General features: G+C 42.3%; 1 protein-coding gene across 4 annotated transcripts in view; it reads left to right on the top strand.

The window, feature by feature from the left end:
* Nucleotides 1-23,428, top strand: part of LOC123771614 (retinol dehydrogenase 13) — a 62,860-nt gene that overhangs the window by 5,700 nt on the left and 33,732 nt on the right. For all 4 annotated transcript variants that reach the window (XM_045764204.2, XM_069313411.1, XM_045764203.2 and 1 more), the window contains exons 2-3: nucleotides 10,070-10,256; nucleotides 20,747-20,862. In XM_045764204.2, coding sequence (XP_045620160.2) covers nucleotides 10,150-10,256; nucleotides 20,747-20,862 — 223 coding nt within the window. In that variant the 5' untranslated portion in view covers nucleotides 10,070-10,149. The remainder of the gene's footprint in view (nucleotides 1-10,069; nucleotides 10,257-20,746; nucleotides 20,863-23,428) is intronic.

The following is a 23,428-nucleotide window of genomic DNA, read 5'->3' as shown; positions in this document are numbered from 1 at the left end:
ATCTCTTTCCTGTAAAATCTCTGTGGCTCGATCATAGAAACTGAGTAAATTTGTTACACAGGATCTTCCAGATCGAAAACCATACTGTCTGTCTGATATTATATCGTTTTTCTCCAGGTATTCTACCCATTTAGTTTTAATTATTTGTTCCAATATTTTGAGTGTTACACTTGTCAATGATACAGGTCTATAATTAAGGGAATCTTCCCTGCTGCCACTTTTGTAGATAGGAACTATGTTATTCTTTTTTCCATACATCAGCTACAACTCCTGTACACAGGGATGACTGAAAAATCAGTTGAAGTGAAATGCTTAGCTCAGGTGCACATTCTCTCAGAACCCGTGGTGAAACTTCATCTGGACCAACTGCTTTGTTCTTACTTAGCTTTTTGAGCATTTGTTTCACTTCGTCTCTAGACACCTCTATGTGCTCTATGTTGTTCTCTGGAATTCTCATTGTGTCTGGTTTCCTGAATATCTCATTTTGTACAAACACACTTTGGAACTTTTTGTTTAATGTTTCACACATTTCCTTTTCATTTTCCGTGAATCTGTTTCCCATTTCCAACCTCTGAATATTATCCTTTACCTACAAATTGTTGTTTATGAATTTATAGAATAGGCCTGGTTCTGTTTTACATTTGTCTGCAATCCCTTTTTCAAAATTTCTTTCTGCCTCTCCTCACTGCCGTGTACAGTAGTTGTTTCTCGCATCTTTGTATCGCTGGTATGTTTGGGGGTTTGGCCTCTTCCTATATTGATTCCATTTTTGCGTCTTTTGGTTTCTGGCTCTCTTGCAATTTCTGTTGAACCAATCATGTTTCCTAGTTCTGCATCTCTGTTTTGATATAAATTCTGTTATATTTCCCATTGCATGCTTGTAAGGTCCCTGTTTATTTTCTCCATCTATCCTTTTATTATTAAAATTGAATTTACTGACTAACCCTTCTCGATTGTTGTTTCTCTTGGGCCTACTACCGTTATTAATGTTAGTTTGCACTTCAATGATCTTGTGGTCGGAGTATGTAATCTCTCTGATTAGCTCATCATTGTTGGTGAATATCAGTTCCAGCGTGTTTTTGTTCATAGTTGGTTCTGTAATCTGCTGATTGAGCAAGAATTTGTCACAGAATCTCGATACAGTGGTACCTCAGCTTACAAATTTATTCCGTTCCCAGAAACAGTTCGGAAGCCGAAAATTTGTAAACCAAAGCGAATTTTCCCATATGAAATTATGTACATAAACTTATTCTGTCCCACACACCCAAAAAAATAAACTTCATAGTAAATTTTATACTTACAGTAATTCACCCAAATATTCAGTACTAAAGTATGTACAAGTTATTACTTACCTTTATTGATGACTCTTATTGGCATATGGAAGAAGGTGAGGAAGGGGCGGGGGAAGGAGGAGGAGGTATTAGTGTTTGGAAGGGGCGTCCCCTTCCATTATAACATCAGGCAATGATGACTTCTCTGGGGGTGCACTCTCTGGCACATTTTGCCTGCATACCACTAGGTCCTGCCTGTGGCTCACTGCTTGATTTTCTCACTTAAAATCGATCCATAGAGGATTGTTTTCCCCTTTGTTGTAACACTTGTCTGTAGTGAGGCATCACATTGTCATTACTACATTGCCTACTACAGCATGCTCTGGGTGAGTCGTTTCAACAAAGTTTGCATTTCTTCCCATCGTCTACACAACTTCCTAATTGTTGAGGAAGGGACATTCTATACTGCCTCCTCCTTTCCTGAAGACATTTCTTCAGCTGCCTCTTATTGCTGCTCATTGTGAAGGGCTAGGAGTTCTTCGGTGGTCAGTTCTTCGCTGTGTTCCTCTGCCAATTCCTCCACATCAATACCATCCGACTCCAAACCTAATTTCCAGGCCAGAGTAACAATTTCCTCAACAATAGGCACTTCAGGTCCAGGCTCAAACACCTCAAAGTCTAGTTCTGAAACACATTCAGGCCACAATTTTCTCCAGCCAGAGACCAGAGATTTGAGTCACTTCTTGCCAGGCTTTGTCAATGAGTTTTAAAGCACTACAAATATTAAAATAGTTTTTCCAGAACTCTTTGAGGGTGAGGTGTGTAGAATGTCACTTTGAAACATATCCAGAAAAGTGCCCTTTCATAAAGTTTCTTAAAATTTTCCTAAAATTGGATATGATTTTTTGGTCCATAGGCTGAATTAGAGGAGTGGTGTTAGGAGGAAGGAACTTTATTGTAACAAAATTAAATTTGTCTAACACTGCATCTTCCAAGCCTGGAGGAGAAGCAGAGCCTTGAGTGGCAAACTTTTCTTTAGATGGAAGGGCAAACCACCTCATTTACCCACACAGTAAAAAATTGCCTTGTCACCCATGCCTTACCATTAGCCCTCCACATCACACACATTTGACTTTTCTGCACATTATTTTTTTTTTAAAACCCTTGGATTTTCAGAATGATACACAAGCAAGGGTTTAATTTTCAAATCGCCACTCGCATTTCCACACAACACAAGAGTTAGCCTATCTTTCATAGGGTTGTGTCTGGGCAATGACTTCTCTTCCTGGGTAATGTATGTCCTCTTAGGCAATCTTTCCCAGAATAGTCCTGTCTCATTACAATTAAACACTTGTTGTCGTAGGTATCCCTCACTCTCTACAAAGTCTTTAAATTCATCGATAAATCTTTCGGCCTCTGGCTTGTCTGAGCTGGCAGCCTCCCCATGCCTCATTACACTATGAATACCACTTGTTGACCAGACCACACACTAGACGATGAAGGGACGATGACATTTCGGTCCATCCTGGACCATTCTCAAGTCAATTGAGATTCTTCAGAATCCGTGGCGATTCTTGAGCCACGTTATTGAGACTCATCGCCTGCACATGAATACCACGTCTTTTTCTAAATTTCTCAAATCATCCCCTGCTTGCTTTAAAAGCTTTCGTATCTGCATCACTCGTTCCAGGGGTTTTCTTTAAAAGGTCTTCATGCAGTTGCCTTGCTTTCTCACAAATGATGGCCTCTGAAATGCTATCACCTGCTAACTCCTTGTGTATCCAAATTAATAACAACTTTTCAACATCCTCAAGTGTTTGTGTTCTTTGTTTCGTGATTGTTGATATGCCTTTTGCCAAATTAGCATTCATAATGTCCTTTTCTTAGCAATTACAGTGCATATCATTGACAGATTTCTTGTACTGCCTAGCTAGTTCAACAACCCGAGTACCATTTTTATGTTTACCAATAATCTCTTGTTTTTCCTCTATGGTCATTCTCACATGTGTTTTATTGGCTTGAACCTTACCACTGGCTTTTTTGGGACCCATGATGAGATATGTAATAATAACTTTTATGTTCAAATATACAAAAATCCGAAAAAACTTAAATTCTTTAAAAAGAATTCAGGTGCGATTGTCACTAGGCGGGAGGAATACACTACAGGAATGTAACGGTGTTACATCTTCCCTTCTCCCCGATAATAAAGTTTTTGCAACACTGCTAAAGCAAGCTAGCTGTGTGTGACAACTTTATTAACTTAAAAAATACATCCTAGCTAAACCAATATACATCATCCTACTCTAAAAATGAAATATGTAGAGAGACGTCCATTGTCTCTGGCTGGGCAACATCACTGCTTGGTCTTGTAGATAGTCCTGTGACACGTCCCTCAACACAACTGCCTCCGTCATTAATGCACCGGAACCCGCGGCCAACCAGGAAGCCGTTACTTCTTGAACTGCACACAGGACCATGGAATTCAGTTGTCCCAGCTGATCTGTAATTGGCCCTACGTCAGTCACCATGAGAGACGTACATTGGGGTTCTTCCCAGCTATAGGGACTACAAGTTTCGAGACCTCCATATAGTTGGCACCGTACAAATCCCATCCTACTTTTTTCCTCCCTGTTGCTCCAGTATGCCTCCTTCGGAGAGCCACTTCTGACAGCCACATCAAGTCCACACGACACTGGAGGAATCACTCAACAGAGCAACATGCTTGCGGGAGCGGCGGCCAGTTAAGGCAAATGGTCCTGTCTTGCAATTACGCTCCATGCAATGATGCTGACACCAGCAAGGGACACTAGAAATACACACACTAATCTCTCCCTATCTTACATACAGTATCTGTGCATGGGGTTCAACCACTGCAAATTACCTCAAACCTATCATCACTCGGCAAAAATCTGCTATTAGAACTATAACAAACTCTGTCTTCAGACAACACACAGCCCCTATAAGTCCTTTAACATGCTAAACATACACTCCACACATTCTCATGTGCTATCTACATGTACAAAACCTTGTTCCTAAATGAAAATCTTGATCTGCAGCTTTTCCTTGATAGGTGTAATAGAACCCATGAGCACCACACCACAAATAAGTCTCTGATATCCCCAGAGTCAGGCTAACTCTGTGCAAACACTCCATGCAAATAAAAGTGCCCAGTCTTTGGAACTCACTCCCTGATGACTTAAAAAATTGTCCAACCCATGCCCTGTTCAAAAGTAAACCCAAAAAGTACCTAATTTCATCCACATAGTTTCCTACCTTGTGCTTCAAACTCTCACTGTATCTTGTACTACCCACTTTCCCATTATTAGTACTCAAGTCTAATTAAGTACTTAATCTTTATCAGTGTAATCACCTCTGTCAATTTATATTGTTATATAAAACCTTGCTACAATGTACCTTTCATCTTACCTGATATGTTAGATTAAGTATCTGCCTGAAACGATGTGTTAGTGGCTTTGCAAGAATGTAAAAATATCACTAATGTAATCTCACAACCCATTGTACCTTCTTGTAAATAAAATACTATTATTGTTTTTATTATTGTTTTTATTATTATTATTAAATTTAAATGTAAAGTGTTCATTGGTCACTGCTCCCTGCACCTCCCTGAGGGGGCCAGGTTCTGGCTCATGTTCTTCGGTAGGCCAATAAAACTCCGCGACTGATGACACCTAGTAGCATGGCACTGAATCAGTATGATAACTTCAGGGAGCTTCTGGGGCTCCCTGAAGCAGAAATAAAGAAATAGAAGAAAGAAAGAAAGAAAGGGGGTAGAAATAAACTGCTACTGGGTTCAGAGAGACCTAAACCTCGAAGCTGCCAAACAAAACTATATAAACAAATTATCAAGTCTCACAATTAGAATGAGCTCGTTAGCAATACCATCCCCTCACCAGTGGAGGGGTCCTGGATCTTCAGGTCTTCCCCAACCCTCCAAGCCAGTTCTGTCACTGATGTGCATATGATTAAATGTCCAGTGTAGGGTTCCCAGGTTGTCATCAAGCCATGTAAGTCCTGCTGCTTCTAATCTAATTGCTGGCCATCTTTGGATTTTCCCCAGCAGGGGCCAATTGCCCAAGCTATATATACTATACTCATGGTCTGGGAGATGATTGCAATGTTCTACTCTGGCCATCTCACATGTCGACAGGCTGTGTTGGCCCTGTTGTTAGATTCGCCTTTATCCTTGGCTCTTCCAAAGGATGTTGCACAAATTTTATCCTCAGTTGCAGCTTTGTGCCGGCCATATTCTCATCTGTTATGTACTCGGGATTCTCTTCCTCACTGTCGGAGGTTGTCTGGTAGGGCCAGGGCTTTGCCTGCTAATGGTCAGGGTATGTACTCATTGGAGACTGCTTTTGGGTTGTATGTGCTACCAGCTGTAAGTTTTTCTACTCGTCAGCGCTGCTCTTATGCCTCTCGGAAAGACAGCTGTTCATGGTTTGCTCTTTCATGGGGCAATTGGGGACGGGTGGCTCACCTATTTAGCCGACTCCTGGTCCCACAATTTGTGGGCTTTTCAGGTTGTTTCTTGAGGCCTTTGCTGGAGTTGGTCAGTCCTTCCCTCGTCCCAGGGATTGGAGCTCACTTCATTCCATCCCAGGTTTGGACTTGGCTGGGCCTAGTGTGCAGGTCTTGGTCAGCATCGCTTTTCCTTTTTTTTTTTTTTTTTTTTATTATTTTCTACCACAGACGTGGCCACACATTTACAATGCTAACCAGCATATATACATTTTCTTCTGTCCTCCATGGACAGGGTTAGAGAAATGTTAAACATAGAGTTCAGGGGTTTATTGAACACTCAACCACAGAAGGTGATTCGGTGTTTTTAAAATGCTAAGCTAACCTACATACGTAAATACATAGATACACAGATTTACGTATGCCCTACATAAAGTGTTTGATGTGTCTTTTACATAGTGTCATTAATGTACATTCACAAAGGTGAAATGTAATTCTGATCAGCTTCCATATATACTTTATACCCATACATATACATACATATACACACACATGCATTCACATACATCTGTCTCATTTACTCTGACAGGGTGAGATAGCTGATAAAGAAACTAGTGTGCAATTAAGCACTTAATCACTGAAGGTGATGAAGGTGCTTTTACAAGCTCAGGTTATATAGTTACATCATATAACATTGAATAAATGATATATTGAATATATCGTTTTTCCTTCTTTGGCAACTTTGCTCCAGCTACAGCATCACCGTCTTCTGGTGTTGACACAGCCCTGGGTGACTCAGCAGTTATTTGAGCAGTTCTGCAGGAGTCTGAACTTTGCCTGCATGATCTTCCCACTGGGCAAGGTGTGGCTTTGGGGGTTGTTCTGGTTTCTCAGTTTTGCTGTAGCTGCAGTTGTTGAGTTTGGGGACCTGATTGCCATTTGTCAGCCTCTGACTCGCCAGCTTTCTTTTCAGGGTTCAGTTCCTTGGCACCTTTCTCCACTGTCGCTCATTATGTTTACAAACAAGTCTGCTCCGTGCTAGAGTTTCATGTCCAGCGCTCATCACACCACCCAAGGTCATTAGTTAGGACCATTACATCAGGCGCACAGTATGGTGTGCAATTTTTTGGCAGTGCAGCATGCTCTGAGAAGGGTTCAGATTCCTCCGAGCTCTGTGCTTTGGCTTCATTTGGACTGTTCCATCAGTGGTTCATTGCCTGAACTGGGGAAGGGGGGGGGGGGGCTTTCTTCGGTTCATTGCCCTTTGGAGCTGGATGCTGCGGGTAGCTTGTCTCCTGAATTCTCAGTGTTTGGTTCTTCACACTGTTGACATTCAGGGAATATCCAATGTTTTCATGAATGTTCTCAGTGAACAAATCCACAAGGGCCGTGACGAGGATTCGAACCTGCGTCCGGGAGCATCCCAGACACTGCCTTAATCGACTGAGCTACGACAGGGTTAAAAGGGTTGAAACCGAAGTTCTACTGAACTTACTGGATCCCATAGCCTCTCCGAGGCACAAACCAGGCTTTTACACAACCCCCCCTGCACCCGAGCTAAAGTTTAAAAGCCTGGTTTGTGCCTCGGAGAGGCTACGGGATCCAGTAAGTTCAGTAGAACTTCGGTTTCAACCCTTTTAACCCTGTCGTAGCTCAGTCGATTAAGGCAGTGTCTGGGATGCTCCCGGACGCAGGTTCGAATCCTCGTCACGGCCCTTGTGGATTTGTTCATTTGATGCATCACGTTAGTGTGATCTCTGTGTGTGATGAATGTTCTCTCTCACTTCCTTCCCAGTCATCATGTAGTAGCTTGTAAATGTCACCTCCTTCCAGTGTCTTTGCGAGATGTTCTGGTGTCCCGACATGAATGTCTTTGTGTCGGCTTTGAATCATCATCCGCTCTATGTAGCTTCATTTCCCAAACGTGATGCCCCCGCAGTGGATATCTGTCAACTGGACTGGTCATAGTGGGGTTTCTTTACCTCTTTTTTTTTCCCTGGTCCAGCCGTTGCTATGGGTTCTGGCTATGTTGGAGTCTTTCCAGGGACAGGTGGTCCTTCTGGCTCCTGGGTGGCTGGTTCAGCCTTGGTTTCAAATGCTGCTTGCACGGTGATGGATCTGGATCTTTTTCTGCAGCTCTATCTCTTTCAGAAGATTGGTCAGGTATGTTCCTCTCCTTTTCTGGTAAAGAATGAGTTGATGGGCTTCTAGAAAGGTCATTTGGTTGTTGATGCTTGGTTGGTTTGGTCAGGGGTGCATCATGTAATGTGCCAAGTAACAGCTCTTTGCTGCTACCCTTGTGCTACCAATTTTGCCTTAGTGGATGCCTTTTGGGTTGATCCTTCTTTCTTGGTTCTCTATTCTAGGCTCGCATTTATCAGGTCATCCACAGTTTTATTATGTCCAGTCAGCCTGTGGTCTACCCTTGTGCCCATGATGATTATAAATACAGTATAATGCTCTCGCAACTAACTTTGCTAACATATCCTGGGCTAATATTCAGGCATTGGGGTTTTGGCAGTCTAACGGTCTTGGTGGCCCAGTATTTAGTTAACGTTCCTGGGCCTCGTCATGTCTGTGTTGGCTTCTCTCTCTCGGGTGAATATTTCTTCCACTCAAATACTTGCAGTCTCTTCTCCTCTTCATTAAGTTCCTTGTCTTTCTTCTCCATTGGCAGTTAACTTTAGGAAGCCACAAGGGGCTCCTTCATTCCCTTCCTCCCATTCAGGATCATTGGAGGGTGAGTATCATCTTCACATCTGTTCCTGAACTGGCTTGGAGGGCTGAAACCCTGGGCCCTCTATTGGTGGTGGGGGGGTTAGTAATTACTTAAGTGTATTGTTGACCAGACCACACACTAGAAATTGAAGGGACGACGACGTTTCGGTCCGTCCTGGACCATTCTCAAGTCGATTGTGATGAGGACAGGTAGGGACAGGCATTAAATAGGCAAGAGAGAGCTGAGGAGGAAAGTCAGGTGTAGGGGATAGTAGTAATGAGAACTGCAGCAGGCCTATTGGCCCATACGAGGCAGCTCCTATTATAACCACCGAAGGAGATAGTAATAGGAATAAGAAGAGGATAGCAAGGGTGCGTAGAAGACAATGAACAGAAAAAGGGAGAAGAGAGAAAGAAAGGGAAAGAGAAAGAAAGAAATGGAAGGGGGAAAGCTTATGTTAAGTCACGTTTGTTAGAAAGATTAGAGCATTTGAGTATATACTGTGAAAGGGAAGAGTCCACAGCAACAAAGCCAGGACTCAAGTTCATGTTGGGTACAACATGTATTGGATTCTAATCATCCCATTGATTGGTCTTCCTCCAAAATAATCTTTCCTGCCTCTACTCTACACAGACGCCGTCTTGTAGAATCGGCTCTTATACACAATGTACCCAACATGAACTTGAGTCCTGGCTTTGTTGCTGTGGACTCTTCCCTTTCACAGTATATACTCAAATGCTCTAATCTTTCTAACAAACGTGACTTAACATAAGCTTTCCCCCTTCCATTTCTTTCTTTCTCTTTCCCTTTCTTTCTCTCTTCTCCCTTTTTCTGTTCATTGTCTTCTACGCACCCTTGCTATCCTCTTCTTATTCCTATTACTATCTCCTTCGGTGGTTATAATAGGAGCTGCCTCGTATGGGCCAATAGGCCTGCTGCAGTTCTCATTACTACTATCCCCTACACCTGACTTTCCTCCTCAGCTCTCTCTTGCCTATTTAATGCCTGTCCCTACCTGTCCTCATCACAATCGACTTGAGAATGGTCCAGGACGGACCAAAACGTCGTCGTCCCTTCAATTTCTAGTGTGTGGTCTGGTCAACATACTTCAGCCACGTTATTGTGACTCATCGCCTACTTAAGTGTAGTTTTAGATAAGAGCTACGCTCGTGGTATCCTGTCTTCCCAGTACTCTTTGTCATATAATGCTTTGAAACTGCTGACTGTTTTGGCCTCCACCACCTTCTCACTTACCACTCTGTTTGCAAAAGAGTGCTAATGAAATGCTAATTTAGAGTAATTTGATAATTTGTTTACTTTGTGGTAATTTGGCGGTTTCAAGGCTTCAGTCTCTTTGAAATCAGCAGTGGTCTGTATTGGTTCACTGCCTTTCTGGATGCTTTTCCAGTGGAGTGGCTGCTCTCTGTACCTCTATGAAGAAAGTATGGTTCTAATTCTAGTCCTTGGAAGGCAAAACAGAACTCTGCAGCTGATGTGACCTAGCAATTGGGAGGCATCTCAGCAAGATAGCTTCAGGGAGCCACCAGGGCTGATCCAGAAAGAGGTGTTACATTACATTCAAAGCTGTTATTTTTTTCAGTAACTTGGCTTTATGTTGAATGAGCCTATTAAAAGAAACCAACTAGGGCTACTGTGCTGGAATCTAGGAAGTCTTGAGCCATGGCAGTGGTTACAATCAAGATGATTAAACTTTTTGTGGCTTACTTGGAATCTGGAATCCGCTTCACAGTTGATGCTGGAGTTGCTCTTCTGAAGCAGTGGTTGAAGTGAGTTAAAAAATGTGATATGAAAATGTTTTGCCGTACTAGCTTAAAACCATGAAGGCATATTGATTTACTTTACTAAAGTTATTTACTTTAGGTTTTATCATTGTAAAGGTAGTTTTCTGTATGCAACTTAAGAGTGTCTAAAAAGTATATACTTTTACAGTTGTATTGATTAAATATCAGCATTTCTGGTGGGTGTTTCACCTGGTTAGCTCGAAGCTTACAGAACCCGACCAGGCCCTTTGAGTCATTTAGTAGTTTCAACGTATTATACAACAAAGAGTACTGGGAAGACAGGACATCATGAGCATAGCTCTCATCCTGTAACTACACGTACGTAATTATTCAGATAATTACACACACACACACACAAGGAGCACATAAAGAACATTGTGAGAGGAGTTTTTTTTTTATTATTATTTTCTACCAGAAACGTGGCCACACATTTACAATGCTAACCAGCATAAATACATTGTCTTCTGTCCTCCATAGACAGGGTTAGAGATCAGTTAAACATATAGTTCAGGGATTTATTGAACAATCAACCACAGAAGGTGATTGATTGAAGGTGATTTAAAATGCTAAGCTAACCTACATACGTAAATACATAGATACGCAGATTTACGTATGCCCTACATAAAGTGTTCGAAGTGTCATTAATGTGCATTTACAAAGGTGAAATGCAATTCTGATCAGCTTCCATATGTACTTTATACACATAAATATACATACACACACATATATACGTACATATACATGTATACATGCATATATACACACACATGCATTCACATACATTTGTCTCTTTTTTTTACTCTGACAGGGTGAGATAGCTGACAGAGAAACTAGTGTGCAATTAAGCACTTAATCACTGAAGGTGATTAAGGTGCTTTTACAAGCTCAGGTTATATAGTTACATCACATACATACATTGTATAAATGATACATTACATGGTCAATCTTGGATACAAGTCCAATATATCGTCAAGTGTTCCAGTACTCATATAGTAATTACACAGTTCAGCATACCTCAGCCCAGGAGGGCGAAAGTAAGACAATATGGGACATTCTACAATATAATGTTCAAGAGAGTGCATGTTTTCTCTTTCACAAAGTTGACACATTGTGTACTCGACATTTAGGTTTTGAGAAAGCTGCCAGATATGTCTATATCTAAGAGGAGAGGAGTGTATATCTGTGAGAGGAGTGTATGCATCGCTTTCCAACTTCAGAATTGCTTTTACATACATGGATGGAGAAATACTAAAGAAATTGTTCATGGCTTTTGTTAGACCAAAGCTGGAAAATGCAGTGGTTGTATGGTGCCCATATCTTAAGAAGCAAACTGGAAAAGGTGTAAAGACATGATACTAAGTGGCTCCCAGAACTGAAGGACAAGAGCTATGAGGAGAGGTTAGAGGCATTAAATATGCAAAAACTAGAAGACAAGAAAAAGAGGCGATATGATCACTATGTACAAAATAGTAACAGGAATCGATAAAATTGATAGGGAAGAATTCCAGAGACCTGGAACTTCAACAACAAGAGGTCATAGATTTAAACTAATGAAACAAAGCTGCCAGAGAAACATAAGAAAATTCACTTTCGCAAATAGAGTGGTAGACGGAACAAGTTGGGTGAGAAGGTGGTGGAGGCCAAAACCGTCAGTAATTTCAAAGCTTTATATGACAAAGAGTGCTGGGAAGATGGGACACCACGAGCATAGCTCTCATAATGTAACTACACTTAGATAATTACACACACAACCCCCCCCAAGAAGCAGCTTGCAACAGCTGTCTAACTCCCCAGGTACCTATTTACTGCTAGGTATCAGGGACATCAGGGTGAAAGAAACTGCCCATTTTGTTTCTGCCATTACCGGAAATTGAACTCAGACCCAAGGATTACGAGTCAAGAGCACTGTCTACTTAACCATTAGGTTCCCTACATGTGGTGCTTCCTAGCGTTCCCGCACTGGTTCTCGTAAATTCTCGGACGCCTCCGAGGACAGTACAGTACGTTGTATACATTAACCCTTAAGTTGCACAACACATCATATGAAGGGTTGAGTGACTTGCTATAAATTAAATTGCGCATCCCATTATGTTTTTTTTTTTTTTTTTTTTTTTTTTAAGATATATACTGTACAGGCATACCTCAGAATACGAGTTTAATCTGTTCCTGGAGACGCCTCGCCTTCCGAAAACTCGCATTCCGAAGTTAATTTCCCCATAAGAAATAAAGGGAAATGAATTAATCCGTTCCTGACTACCCCAAAAACCCCACATCAAACTAAATTTTTATACCTAATTTACCTAATTCATCTAAATAAACCTACAAAACTGTGTTCCAGTTATTACTTACCTTGCTGTCGAGTGCTGTAGGCGTATGGAAGATGGTGAGGAGGGGGGAGGAGGAGAGGAGTTACTGTTTGGAAGGGGAGTCCCCTTCCATAATCACATCACATAACCCCATGCCTTGTAACACTATGGATACCACTTCTCTTTCTAAATTTTTCAAACCAGCCCCTGCTTGCCTTAAACTCTTTATCTGCATCACTCGTTGCAGGGGTATTCTTTAGAAGGTCTTCGTGCAACACCCTGGCTTTCTCACAAATAATGGCCTCCGAAACACTATCACCCCTCAACTCCTTGTCGTGTATCCAAATTAATAACAACTTTTCCACTTCTTCAAGTATTTGTGGTCTTTGTGCCGTTAATGTTCTTACTCCTTTTGCCACTTTAGCACCCATAATCTTATTTTTCTTCTTAAGTATAGTGCATATTGTTGATGTGGCTTTGTTGTACTGCCTACAAAGTTCAGCAACACGTGTACCGTTCTCATGCTTCCGAATGATCTCTTGTTTCTCCTCTATTGTCATCCTCACATGAGCTTTCTGGCCTTTATCCTTACCACTGGCTTTCTTGGGACCCATGGTGAGATATATAATAACAAATTGTATAGACAAATCACCAAAAATCCAACAAAACACTGAAAATCCGCGAGAAGAATTGATGTGGGGGTAGTCACTGAGCGCGAGACAATGGTAAACTGAGGGGCGGAGGGGCGACGATCGCCGAACCACCACGCGCTAGGTCGGCCTGTACGCGTATCAACAAACTCGCGTCCCGAAGTAACCCTCGCCTTCTGAGACAAATTTTTGGAGTAAATACTGCTCGCCTTCCGAAAACCTCGCATACAGGGACAATCGCATTCCGAGGTACCACTGTACAAGAGTTGTTACGTTCTTGTACAGCCACTAGTACGCGTAGCGTTTCGGGCAGGTCCCTGGAGTACGATCCCTGCTGCGAAGAGTCGTTTGTACAACCAAGTACCCATTTTACTAGTGAGTTAAACAGAGGCTACAGTTAAGGATTTGCGCCCAGTAAATCCTTAATTCTAGCCAGGATACAAACTCATGACAAAGCTCTCGCGGAACACCAGGCGAGTGTCTTACCACTACACCACGGAGACTGGTAAAACCGGAGTATTGGTAAAGTATTGGAGTACTATGCGAGATTTAAACGGCCCGCGGATACACGGGGTTCACCTCACCTTCATTGGGGCTCTTGTAAACAGACGCCATTTAAAAAAAAATCGTGGGCCAAATTCCCGGGTGTGAGGGCCTCAGTATTGAGTGAGCCACCAAGCCTGACACATGCAGCATGAGCTCACAGCACTGCTGTTCAGCTTGTGACCACAGCATTGCCTAAAAATGCCATAATATACATGTTTATGCTATTATTTAGCGAAGATATTATTACAGAAGACCCCTGACTGTGATAAAAATAACCAGGATTCTGATAATAGCAGGATTGTTGTGATAATTAGCGCTGTAGTGGGAGGAGTAATCTTGGTAGGGATGGCGGTAGCATTGTCTGCTGACTGTGTGTGACCACCTTTTACTGTCTAGACTCGCTATACCAGCTTAGTTGTTCGCTATGGTAAACAAAACATGCAGATACTTATACAGTAAAATATATTTGGAACTGTGTGCAAAAAATGAACAAAAATATATTCGCGGCAACTCGTGCGCCCCGCCCCGGGCGCCCCACTGGCCCCGGGAGCTTACGGCATGGGTGCACAGGGAATGATGACGTCACGCGCCACCTTACGGACTCCATAGGAGCCAAAGTAACTACAATTTCGAAATTCCATTGCTATACCCATATACAGGGAGGGGTTTTTGACACTTTCAGGACAAAAAATAATTTTTTCCTGAGAATTTATTTCTTGCGCACTGGGGGGGGTGTCATATTTATAGGCCACGCAGTCAAAGGGTTAAACACTATATTATTTTCTGTAGTCCATAGAGAGACCTGATTTACATCTGATTGTAGATCCATCTGCCTATTTTTCCGGTAATTCCTTTTGAACGCATTTTATGTGCAATAACACCATGGTCACATTTATCAAATGCGAAATCTGTGTAAATTACTTCAGTGTTTTGTTTGTCTTCCATAGCATCTAATGCCATATCATAGTGGTCCAGCAACTGCGACAGGCAAGAGCGTCCTGTTCTGAAACCATGTTGTCCGGGGTTATGGAGATGCTATGATTCCATGTATTTTGCGATCTTACTTCTTAGCATTCTCTCAAAAATTTTATGATATGCGATGTTAGTGCTATCGGTCTGTAATTTTTTGCCTCTGCCTTATTTCCCAGAGATACCACCACTTCTTTATGGAGTGGTGCTATCTCTGCTGTTTTTAGTATGTCAGGGATAACACCAGTATCTAGGCTTTGTCTCTACAGAATGTGAAGGGCCTGTGATAGTGTTTTTTTACAGTTCTTGATGAATATGGAGTTCCAAGAATCCGGGCCTGGTGCAGAGTGCATAGGCATACTGTTTATGGCTTCTTCAAAATCCAGTGGGGATAGGGTGACGTCTGATATATGATTTGATGTTGGTATCATATCCATGAAAAATTCTTTTTTGGGTTATCAATCTTTAGTGTGTTTAATGGCTCACTGAAAACAGAGTCGTACTGCTTCCTCAGTAACTCGCTCATTTCCTTGATGTCATCGGTGAAAGTTCCATCTCCCTTTCGCAGGGGCCCGATACTAGATGTGGTTTTTGATCTTGATTTTGAATAGGAGAAAAAATATTTCGGATTTCTCTCTATTTCACTGATGGCCTTTTGCTCTCTTAGCCTCTCCTGGGTTTAGTATGATTCTTGTAGCTTGAATTCATTTGTTTCTATTTCTCTACCTAACCTTCTTCGCCGTTCTTGAGATAGGGTGCGACTCTCGAGTTGTTCTGCGATTCGTTTTCTTCGCCTATAGAGGGAACGACGTTCCCGTTCCAATCTGCATCTCTTTCTCTTTTTTTTCTTAGGGGTATGCAGTTTGAACATATTTCTAGTGCTACTGAGCTTATTTTTTCCAGGCACTGGTTCAGGTTTGCATTTTCTAGCTGTTCTTCCCAGTTTATTTTTGTGAAGTCCTGGTTTATTTGCTCCCAGTTTATCTGTTTATTAATTGAAGTTGAATTTGCTGAAATCTCGTTGAGTTGAAATCAACTTAATTTGCAATTAAGTTGTGATCTGAGTAACAGGTATTTGTAATCATACTCCTCTGGGGCTTCCCCCCAGAAAACCAGCGTTGAATGTAATGAAACGCCATTTTCTGGGTAAGACCCGGAGGCTCCCCGGCAACCCTCCCTCCCTCCGGTCGGTGGTTTTTCGCATGTTTTGACATCCAGCCTCAGAACTGATGGGTGGATAGCCGGCGTGAGAGGTCTGGGGCTCCCCCTTCCCCCTCCCGGGGAGGGGGGAGCTGCGCAGACAGCGGCGCGGTGACGTGTGATGTCATACTAGTTTGCTTGTTTTCTGTTGGGGAGTTCTATCCAATAGTTCGGCTTTTGGTAGCAATTTTAACCAGAATAGGGGTTTGTTTTGGAATGCTAACCTTTCTGGATGGTTGACCCGGTCGATGGCAAACATAGAATGCTTCCAACCACATGGGGGTTTCTATAGGCCATTGCTTCCCTTGCCTCTCTGAGGGGGCCAGGTTCTGGCCATGGTCCCTGGTAGGTCCTAAAACTCCATACACATGACTGATGCCAAAGTCTGACATTAGCATATCAGCCTGGTAAAGCTCCGGGGAGCGTCTGGGTCTCACCTAGAAAATGGCATTTCATTACATTCAACGCTGGTTTTTTAGGCGATGCTGTGGTCACAAGTTGAATGGCAGTGCTGTGAGTTTGTGCTGCATGCCTCAGGCTTGGTGGCTCACTCAATACTGAGGCCCTCACACCCGGGAATTTCGCCCACAATTTTTTTTTTAAATGGCGTCTGTTTACAAGAGCCCTGATGAAGGCGAGGTGAACCCCGTGTATCCGCGGTCCATTTAAATCTTGCGTAGTACTCCAATACTTCATATAATGGGATGCGCAATTTATAGCAAGTCACTCGACCCATCATATGATGTGTTGCACAACTAAGGGTTAAATAAAAAAAAAAATAAAAAAAAAGTGGTTGAAAAAAATTGAAAAATGGACAAATGCCATAAAGGTTTGTTCAGTGTTTGTCGGGTAGGCTGCTCCATTATAGCAATCTTTCTTTGTTTCAAATGTGTTCCATTTTTGTATTTTTCATTTACATCTCAATAATGGAGCAGCCTACCCGACAAACACTGAACAAACCTGTATGGCATTTGTCCATTTTTCAAATTTTTTCAACCTTTTTTTTTTATTCGTTTTTTTTTTATTTATTTAAAAAACATAGAGCAGCCTACCTGGTGACCACTGAACGAACCTTTTTGACACTTGTTCTGTTTTTCAAAATTTTTAATTTCTTTTGTTTTACAAAAAAGTCATTGCTTTGCAACATCTCAGCAGTCACCCCTTTATATTCCAGCATCATTAGCATCTTTAAACAAAAACAACAATTTATTTGCATTGTCGGAGGCGTCCGAGAATGTGCAAGAAACAGCGCGACCCCATCATGTGGTGTCGTCGTTATTCAAACGAGCGGTCACCATACGAGTTGAATTGTCAGCGATCGGGCAGTTCATTACCCAAAATGTTCGCCATTTGAGGCAGTTGTTATTCGAGGTACCACTGTATATATTTTAACATTATTTGGTGATGCTGTGGTCACAATGCTGAACAGCGGTGCTGTAAGCTCATGCTGTAATTACCTAAGTGTAATTGTGCCAACTTTGGTTGCCAACCTTGGTTGCTCACTCAGTACTGAGGCTCTTACACCCGGGAATGTAGCCCATGATTTTTTTTAAAGATGGCATCTGTTTACAAGAGCCCGAGGAAGCTGATGTGAACCCCATGTAGCCGCGGGAGTTTTGAATGGAATGCTAAAAATATAAATACCCAGAGGTCCGTTGCGCACCCCTGTCAAGGGCTTGCAGGCACGTTGCACAGTTAAGGGGTTAATGTCCAACAGGACATGATCACTCTTTCCCAAGGGAGGAAGGTACTGGATTTCAAATATCTCTCCTTCTTTCCTGGTGAATATTAAATCCAGTACTGACGGAACATTCCCTTCCCTCTTTCTTGTGGTCTGCTTGATGTGTTGATACAAGAATGTCTCCAGAATAAGGTTTACAAATCTGCCTGTCCAAATGTCCTCTGTTCTTGTTTCATAGGCCTCCCAGGCTATTGCTTTAACCCTTAAGCTGCTAAGGGCTCCTGAGGAGATTTGCACCCCTGTGCGCAAGAAAAAAAAATTCTAAAAAATTATTCCGTCTTCTAAAAATGTTAATTTGTGTTCCCTGAGCACGGGAAAAATATAAAAAATCATAGGTGACATATTTTGGGTGCAATACGCCGAGGAAGTCTGGCAAAATGTGGGCGTTGACAGAGCGGTCATCAGAGTCGGTCAGCGTCACCCGAGCTGACAGGTGGGAGTTGCCACAGAGATATTATTACTTAATTATTTCAATGTCTTATTTTTTCTTAGTTTTTTGCAGTAATATTATTCAATAGTGTGTATTGTGATATATAATAAAAGGGGTGAATCATATCTATACTCAAAAGTATGGTGTGCATATTAATGATTCAATTATTATGTTCATAAAACAATAAACAAATAGTTTTGCTGTTATTACACTATATACACAGGTTATATATAAGTATCACATGCTTTGTTCACCATAACAAACCACTAAGTTGGTATTGCGAGTCGAAAAGCAACGAGGAATGACCGCCACACACAGCCAGTCACTCATTGCCACTCCCTCAACAACGCCTTACTCACCCACTTTCTCCTCCCACCATCCTGTTTTTTATTTTATTCACTGTATACAGACGTTATATATATATATATTTTTTTTTTTGAGATACATACAAGAGTTGTTACATTCTTGTACAGCCACTAGTACGCGTAGCGTTTCGGGCAAGTCCTTAATCCTATGGTCCCTGGAATACGATCCCCTGCCGCGAAGAATCGTTTTTTCATCCAAGTACACATTTTACTGTTGCGTTAAACAGAGGCTACAGTTAAGGAATTGCGCCCAGTAAATCCTCCCCGGCCAGGATACGAACCCATGACATAGCGCTCGCGGAACGCCAGGCGAGTGTCTTACCACTACACCACGGAGACTGGTGTAGTGGTAAGCGGATATATAAGTATCTACATGTTTTGTTCAACACAACTGTACAACTAAGCTGATATAGTTAGTTCAGGCACTAAGAGACGTCGCCACACAGTCAGCTGGCGACTGCCTCCCTCACACATTCAAGGTGATACGTACTAAATTTCTCCCCCAACAATACTGTTTGCAGTGTTATTATACTATATACACACATTATAATATAAGTATCTACATGCTGTATGCACCGTAACTGTACACCTAAGCTTGTAGAGTGCCCAAAGAGCATAGTGGCCACCCTCTACACAGCTAGACAAGTCATGCAGATGACACCAACTCCGTCACCCAAATGGCTCCTCCCAACATAATTCTTTTGCTGTTATTACACTAATACACACATTATATATAAGTATCTACCTTTGTGTTCACCATAGAGAACCACTGAGCTGGTATGGTGAATGCAGACAATAACAGGTGGCCACAGTCAGTAAACGATGCTGTCTCCCTCCGTCCCTCAGCATCACTCCTTCCACAGCGCTAATTATCACAACAATCCTGCTATTATCACAATCCTGGTCATTTTTATCACAGTCAGGGGTCATCTGTAATACTGTCATCACTAAATAATAGCAGTTATATACTTATTTTGACATTTTTCGGCGATGCTGTGGTCACATGCTGCGTGCGCCAGCCTTGGTTGCTCCAACAGTACTGTGGCTCTCACACCGAAGAATATTGCCCGTGATTTAAAAAAAAAAAAAATTGACGTTTGTTTACAAGAGCCCTGAGGAAGCTAATGTGAACCCTGTGTAGCCGCGGGCCATTTGAATCATGCCTAGCACCCAATGGCATATATATACGCCATGCGCACAGTGGGACATGTTACTCATGGCGTATATATACGCCATGCGCAGTTTAAGGGTTAAAGTTGAAGTCCCCTAGTATCAACAGTCGTGATTTATCTTTATCTGCTTGTACCATAATTTCTCTCATGACCATTATGAGGCCCTCTTGTTTGCCATCCAGTTCTTCCTCTGTCCATGTATTGCTTGCTGGTGGGCTGTAGGCATTTACAATTATCAGTTTATCATCCTGGTTCCAGACCTGTAATGCCATTATGTCAACTTCTCAAGGATTTTTAAGTATTAACTTTATTAACTTTAGGTGTTCTTTCACCACCACAGCCACTCTTTCACCCCTTCCTAGTTTTCCTGTCACATGTCCAAACTGAGCCCCTTGGGTATGTGACTTAATTTAAAATATTTTCTGCAAGTTTTGTCTCTGATACTGTGACAATATTTGGGACCTTAAGCTGAATTATATCCTGCAACTCCAATATTTTTTTTTTTTATCTAACTCCATCTATGTTGGAATATACAATTTTCAGGAACATGTTCCCTTCCCCTTGGTTCTTTACTTCCACTAATGATTTTGTTGCCTTGTTTTTATGTACCATTTCACTAGATTTCCAGTCCCTGACTCTTTGTAGAAACAAATAATTTCTTTCTTTTTCATTTCTATCCCCATGTAGACATTTTGCTTCAGTGAGGTTCATTTTCAGCTTTTCTCTATCCTCCTTTGAGAGGTCTTGTCTTATTGACCAAAGTTTGCCAGCCTCATCACTTTGCAATTTCCTGTCATTTCTAAGCACTTCCATCATGTGTTTCACTCCATTAATCACCCTCCTTAAAGGGCAGTTCTTGTCTTTCTCATATTTTCCTGCATTACGTGTGGAGCTCTGTCCAAGTGCTTCCAAGAGGGAGCCGCCAAGAACCCACCAGAATGAGGCATTCATTATATTTAATGTTTTTTCGAGGCATAGTCATGCATGGGGCCCCCAAGACTCTGGATGGCCCACTTTGGGTATGATAATCTTTATTGTAATATGCTACATAATATTCAAAGTTCTTATAGTTTGACCTGTATTGACTTCCTGACAGACTGGATACACCCATAAAGTGTCACTGCCAAAACAGAGTGAGGGGGAAAGTGGTGATCGTGACAGGATCTAACAGTGGTATTGGCAACTCCACAGCACTTGATCTAGCCAGGAAAGGTAAGCTTTCTCATAATTAGCTAACTTTCCCTTTAAATGATGCCATATAGATGCCACTTTCTGGGGGGGGGGCCCTTTGTGGCTCCCAGAAGCTACTATCTGTGATGGTGTCTGGTACTACAGTACCAGGTCCCATCAGTTAGAGTTGTGTGGCCTATCTGGGACCAAGAGCCAAAACTTGGCTCCCCTCACAGAGGTGCAGGGAGCAGTGGCATCTTATATATAAAGTTAGTTGTTTATGCCATCACTGAGAAAGGCACCCAGAAAGTCAGCAAAACAAAATAAACCACTACTGGCCTTAAACAAAACTGCAGCCTCAAGAAACTGCTATAGCTCTTCCCCAGCAATGTAAATGAATCAAATTTTCATGAAACTAGCACCCGCCTGTTTGCCCCCCCCCCCCCTCCTTGTTTGTGGGGAGGAGGGAGGCAGCCGTGGGTCAGCCAGCTACTCCACCTTCATTTCTACCCCTGATGGTAGTGTGTGTCAGGTCTCCTCTCTCTCGCTCTGGCTCCAGTATTTGCTTTCTGCTTAGTGGTGGTTTTTGCCTTTAAGGCTGTTCCTGTACACTATGGTGTAGTTTGAACCAACAATTAGGAGCACTTAGAGTTGCATGTGCTTAGGGTTATCTTCACTGTGTGCTCCCCAGTGCTGACACTGCACTGCCAGGGGCCATCTTCCTTGGAGTGTTTGGACGATGCTCCCTTAGTCGTCCTTGCTTATGGTGGCTTTTGTCTTGGAGTAAGTTCATTATCTTTGGCTTGTCTTCTCCCAGGTCAGAGTGTCCTGGCCGGTGGGGTGCATTAGTTACACATGTGCTGCACATCAGCGCTCCGAGTTCGACCTTCACAGCTGCCTTAACTATGCTTTGTCGGCTTACATATCACTTTCTGAAGGTACTGTACTAGCGTAGTGTCCCAGTATCCTGGTGCCCTGTTGGATTGTCCCTTGCATTCATTACATTCAACGCTGGTTTTCTGGGAAGAGCCCTGTCTGCTCCCCAGAAGTAATTACCCATAAACAAGGAAAAATACAGGGACTTGCCCTGGAGGCAGTCAGTCCTCACTCCTCAACAGGAAGTAGAAAAAACTGGCTGCAACCAATGACCCAATGGAAAGCAGGCCCTACCAGGTCCAGGGACAGTAACAAGGTAGCGAGCGGCCAGACCCTGTTTGACCTCCAAAAACCCCGTGCCCGAATGTCAATCCAAGACATGTTGCCAAAGACGGTAGCCAAAGCAGCAAACTTACGAACATCGTGGGCACGGGGATAGACCACAGGCTGGCTGACCTAATAACCCTGCGGACGACCTGAGACCCTAACCCAACCCAACCTGCTCCTCTAGTCCTGGAGCCCGATCTCAGGTCAGGCTTGACCTGTGATAACTTAGTCAAACAGGCTGTTGCCTGGAGTGGCCCACAGGCCCACATGTCTACTACAGCCTGGTTGGTCCATCACTTCTTGCGAGAACTTATTATGCCTCTTGAATACATCCACCTTTGTTTCGGCAATATTTCTAATGCTTGCTGGAAGGGTGTTAAACATCTGTGGACCTCTGATGTTCTGACAGTGTTTTCTGATTGTACCTATGACACCTCTACTCTTCACTGGTACAATTCTGCATTTCCTTTCATATCTTTCACTCCAGTATGTTGTTATTCTGCTGTGAAAATTTGGAATGTGGCCTTCAAGCATTCTTCCATGTGTATATTATTTGATACCTTTCTCATCTCCTTTCCAAAGAGTATATTTTGAGAGCTTTAAGATGGTCTCGATAATTTAGATGTTTTATCATTTCTATGCATGCCATATATGTTCTTTGTATTCCCTCTTAATTCAGAGCTCTCTTGCTCTCAAAGGGAATCTGAATACAGTACCGAGCAATACCTAAAATGGGACAGCAACAGTGATTCAAATAGTATTAGCAATGCTGTTGGGTCTCTGAATTTGAATGTTTCCATAATCCATCCTATCATTTTTCTGGCCTGCTATATTTTCTTCGTTATGTTCACTAAATGTCAGATTGTCAGACAACATAATTCCCTGATCTTTTACATGCTGCTTGTCTTCTATGAGTAGGTCTGATTGTAATGACTGGTATATAAAGTATAGCTTTTGTGGTTGTTAACCCCTAAGCTGCTCTGGGCTATTTCACTTTCAACACCCACAGGCGCAAAAAAAAAAAAAAATCATCCTATAAAAGTGTTCCCTGATCACGGGAAAAATAATAAAAAAATCGTAAGTGGCATATTTTGGCCGCAATAGGGGGGGGGGAAGTCTGGCAAAAAAGAGGCGTTGACAGAGCAAATGCCGGAGGCAGTCTGCTTCACCCCAGCTGTCAGGTGGGAGTTGCCACAAAGATATTGGAGTGCATCCTCACTGTTACGACCCTGGGGTTCCTCAATTGGAAACCAGAGGTCAAATTGAGCTAAATAAACTACTTTATATTATGTGGGACACTTGTAGATGTGTGTCTGTTCGTATCTGCCTTGCGAGACATAAGACGAATCTTGTTTCTCACAGAGCATTTAAAGACTGAGCGTGTGATTGATTATTAATTAATAAA

Source organism: Procambarus clarkii, chromosome 75 (genome assembly GCF_040958095.1).
Source record: "Procambarus clarkii isolate CNS0578487 chromosome 75, FALCON_Pclarkii_2.0, whole genome shotgun sequence".
Classification (NCBI taxonomy): domain Eukaryota; kingdom Metazoa; phylum Arthropoda; class Malacostraca; order Decapoda; family Cambaridae; genus Procambarus; species Procambarus clarkii.
This window is presented reverse-complemented; position numbering and strand designations above follow the sequence as displayed.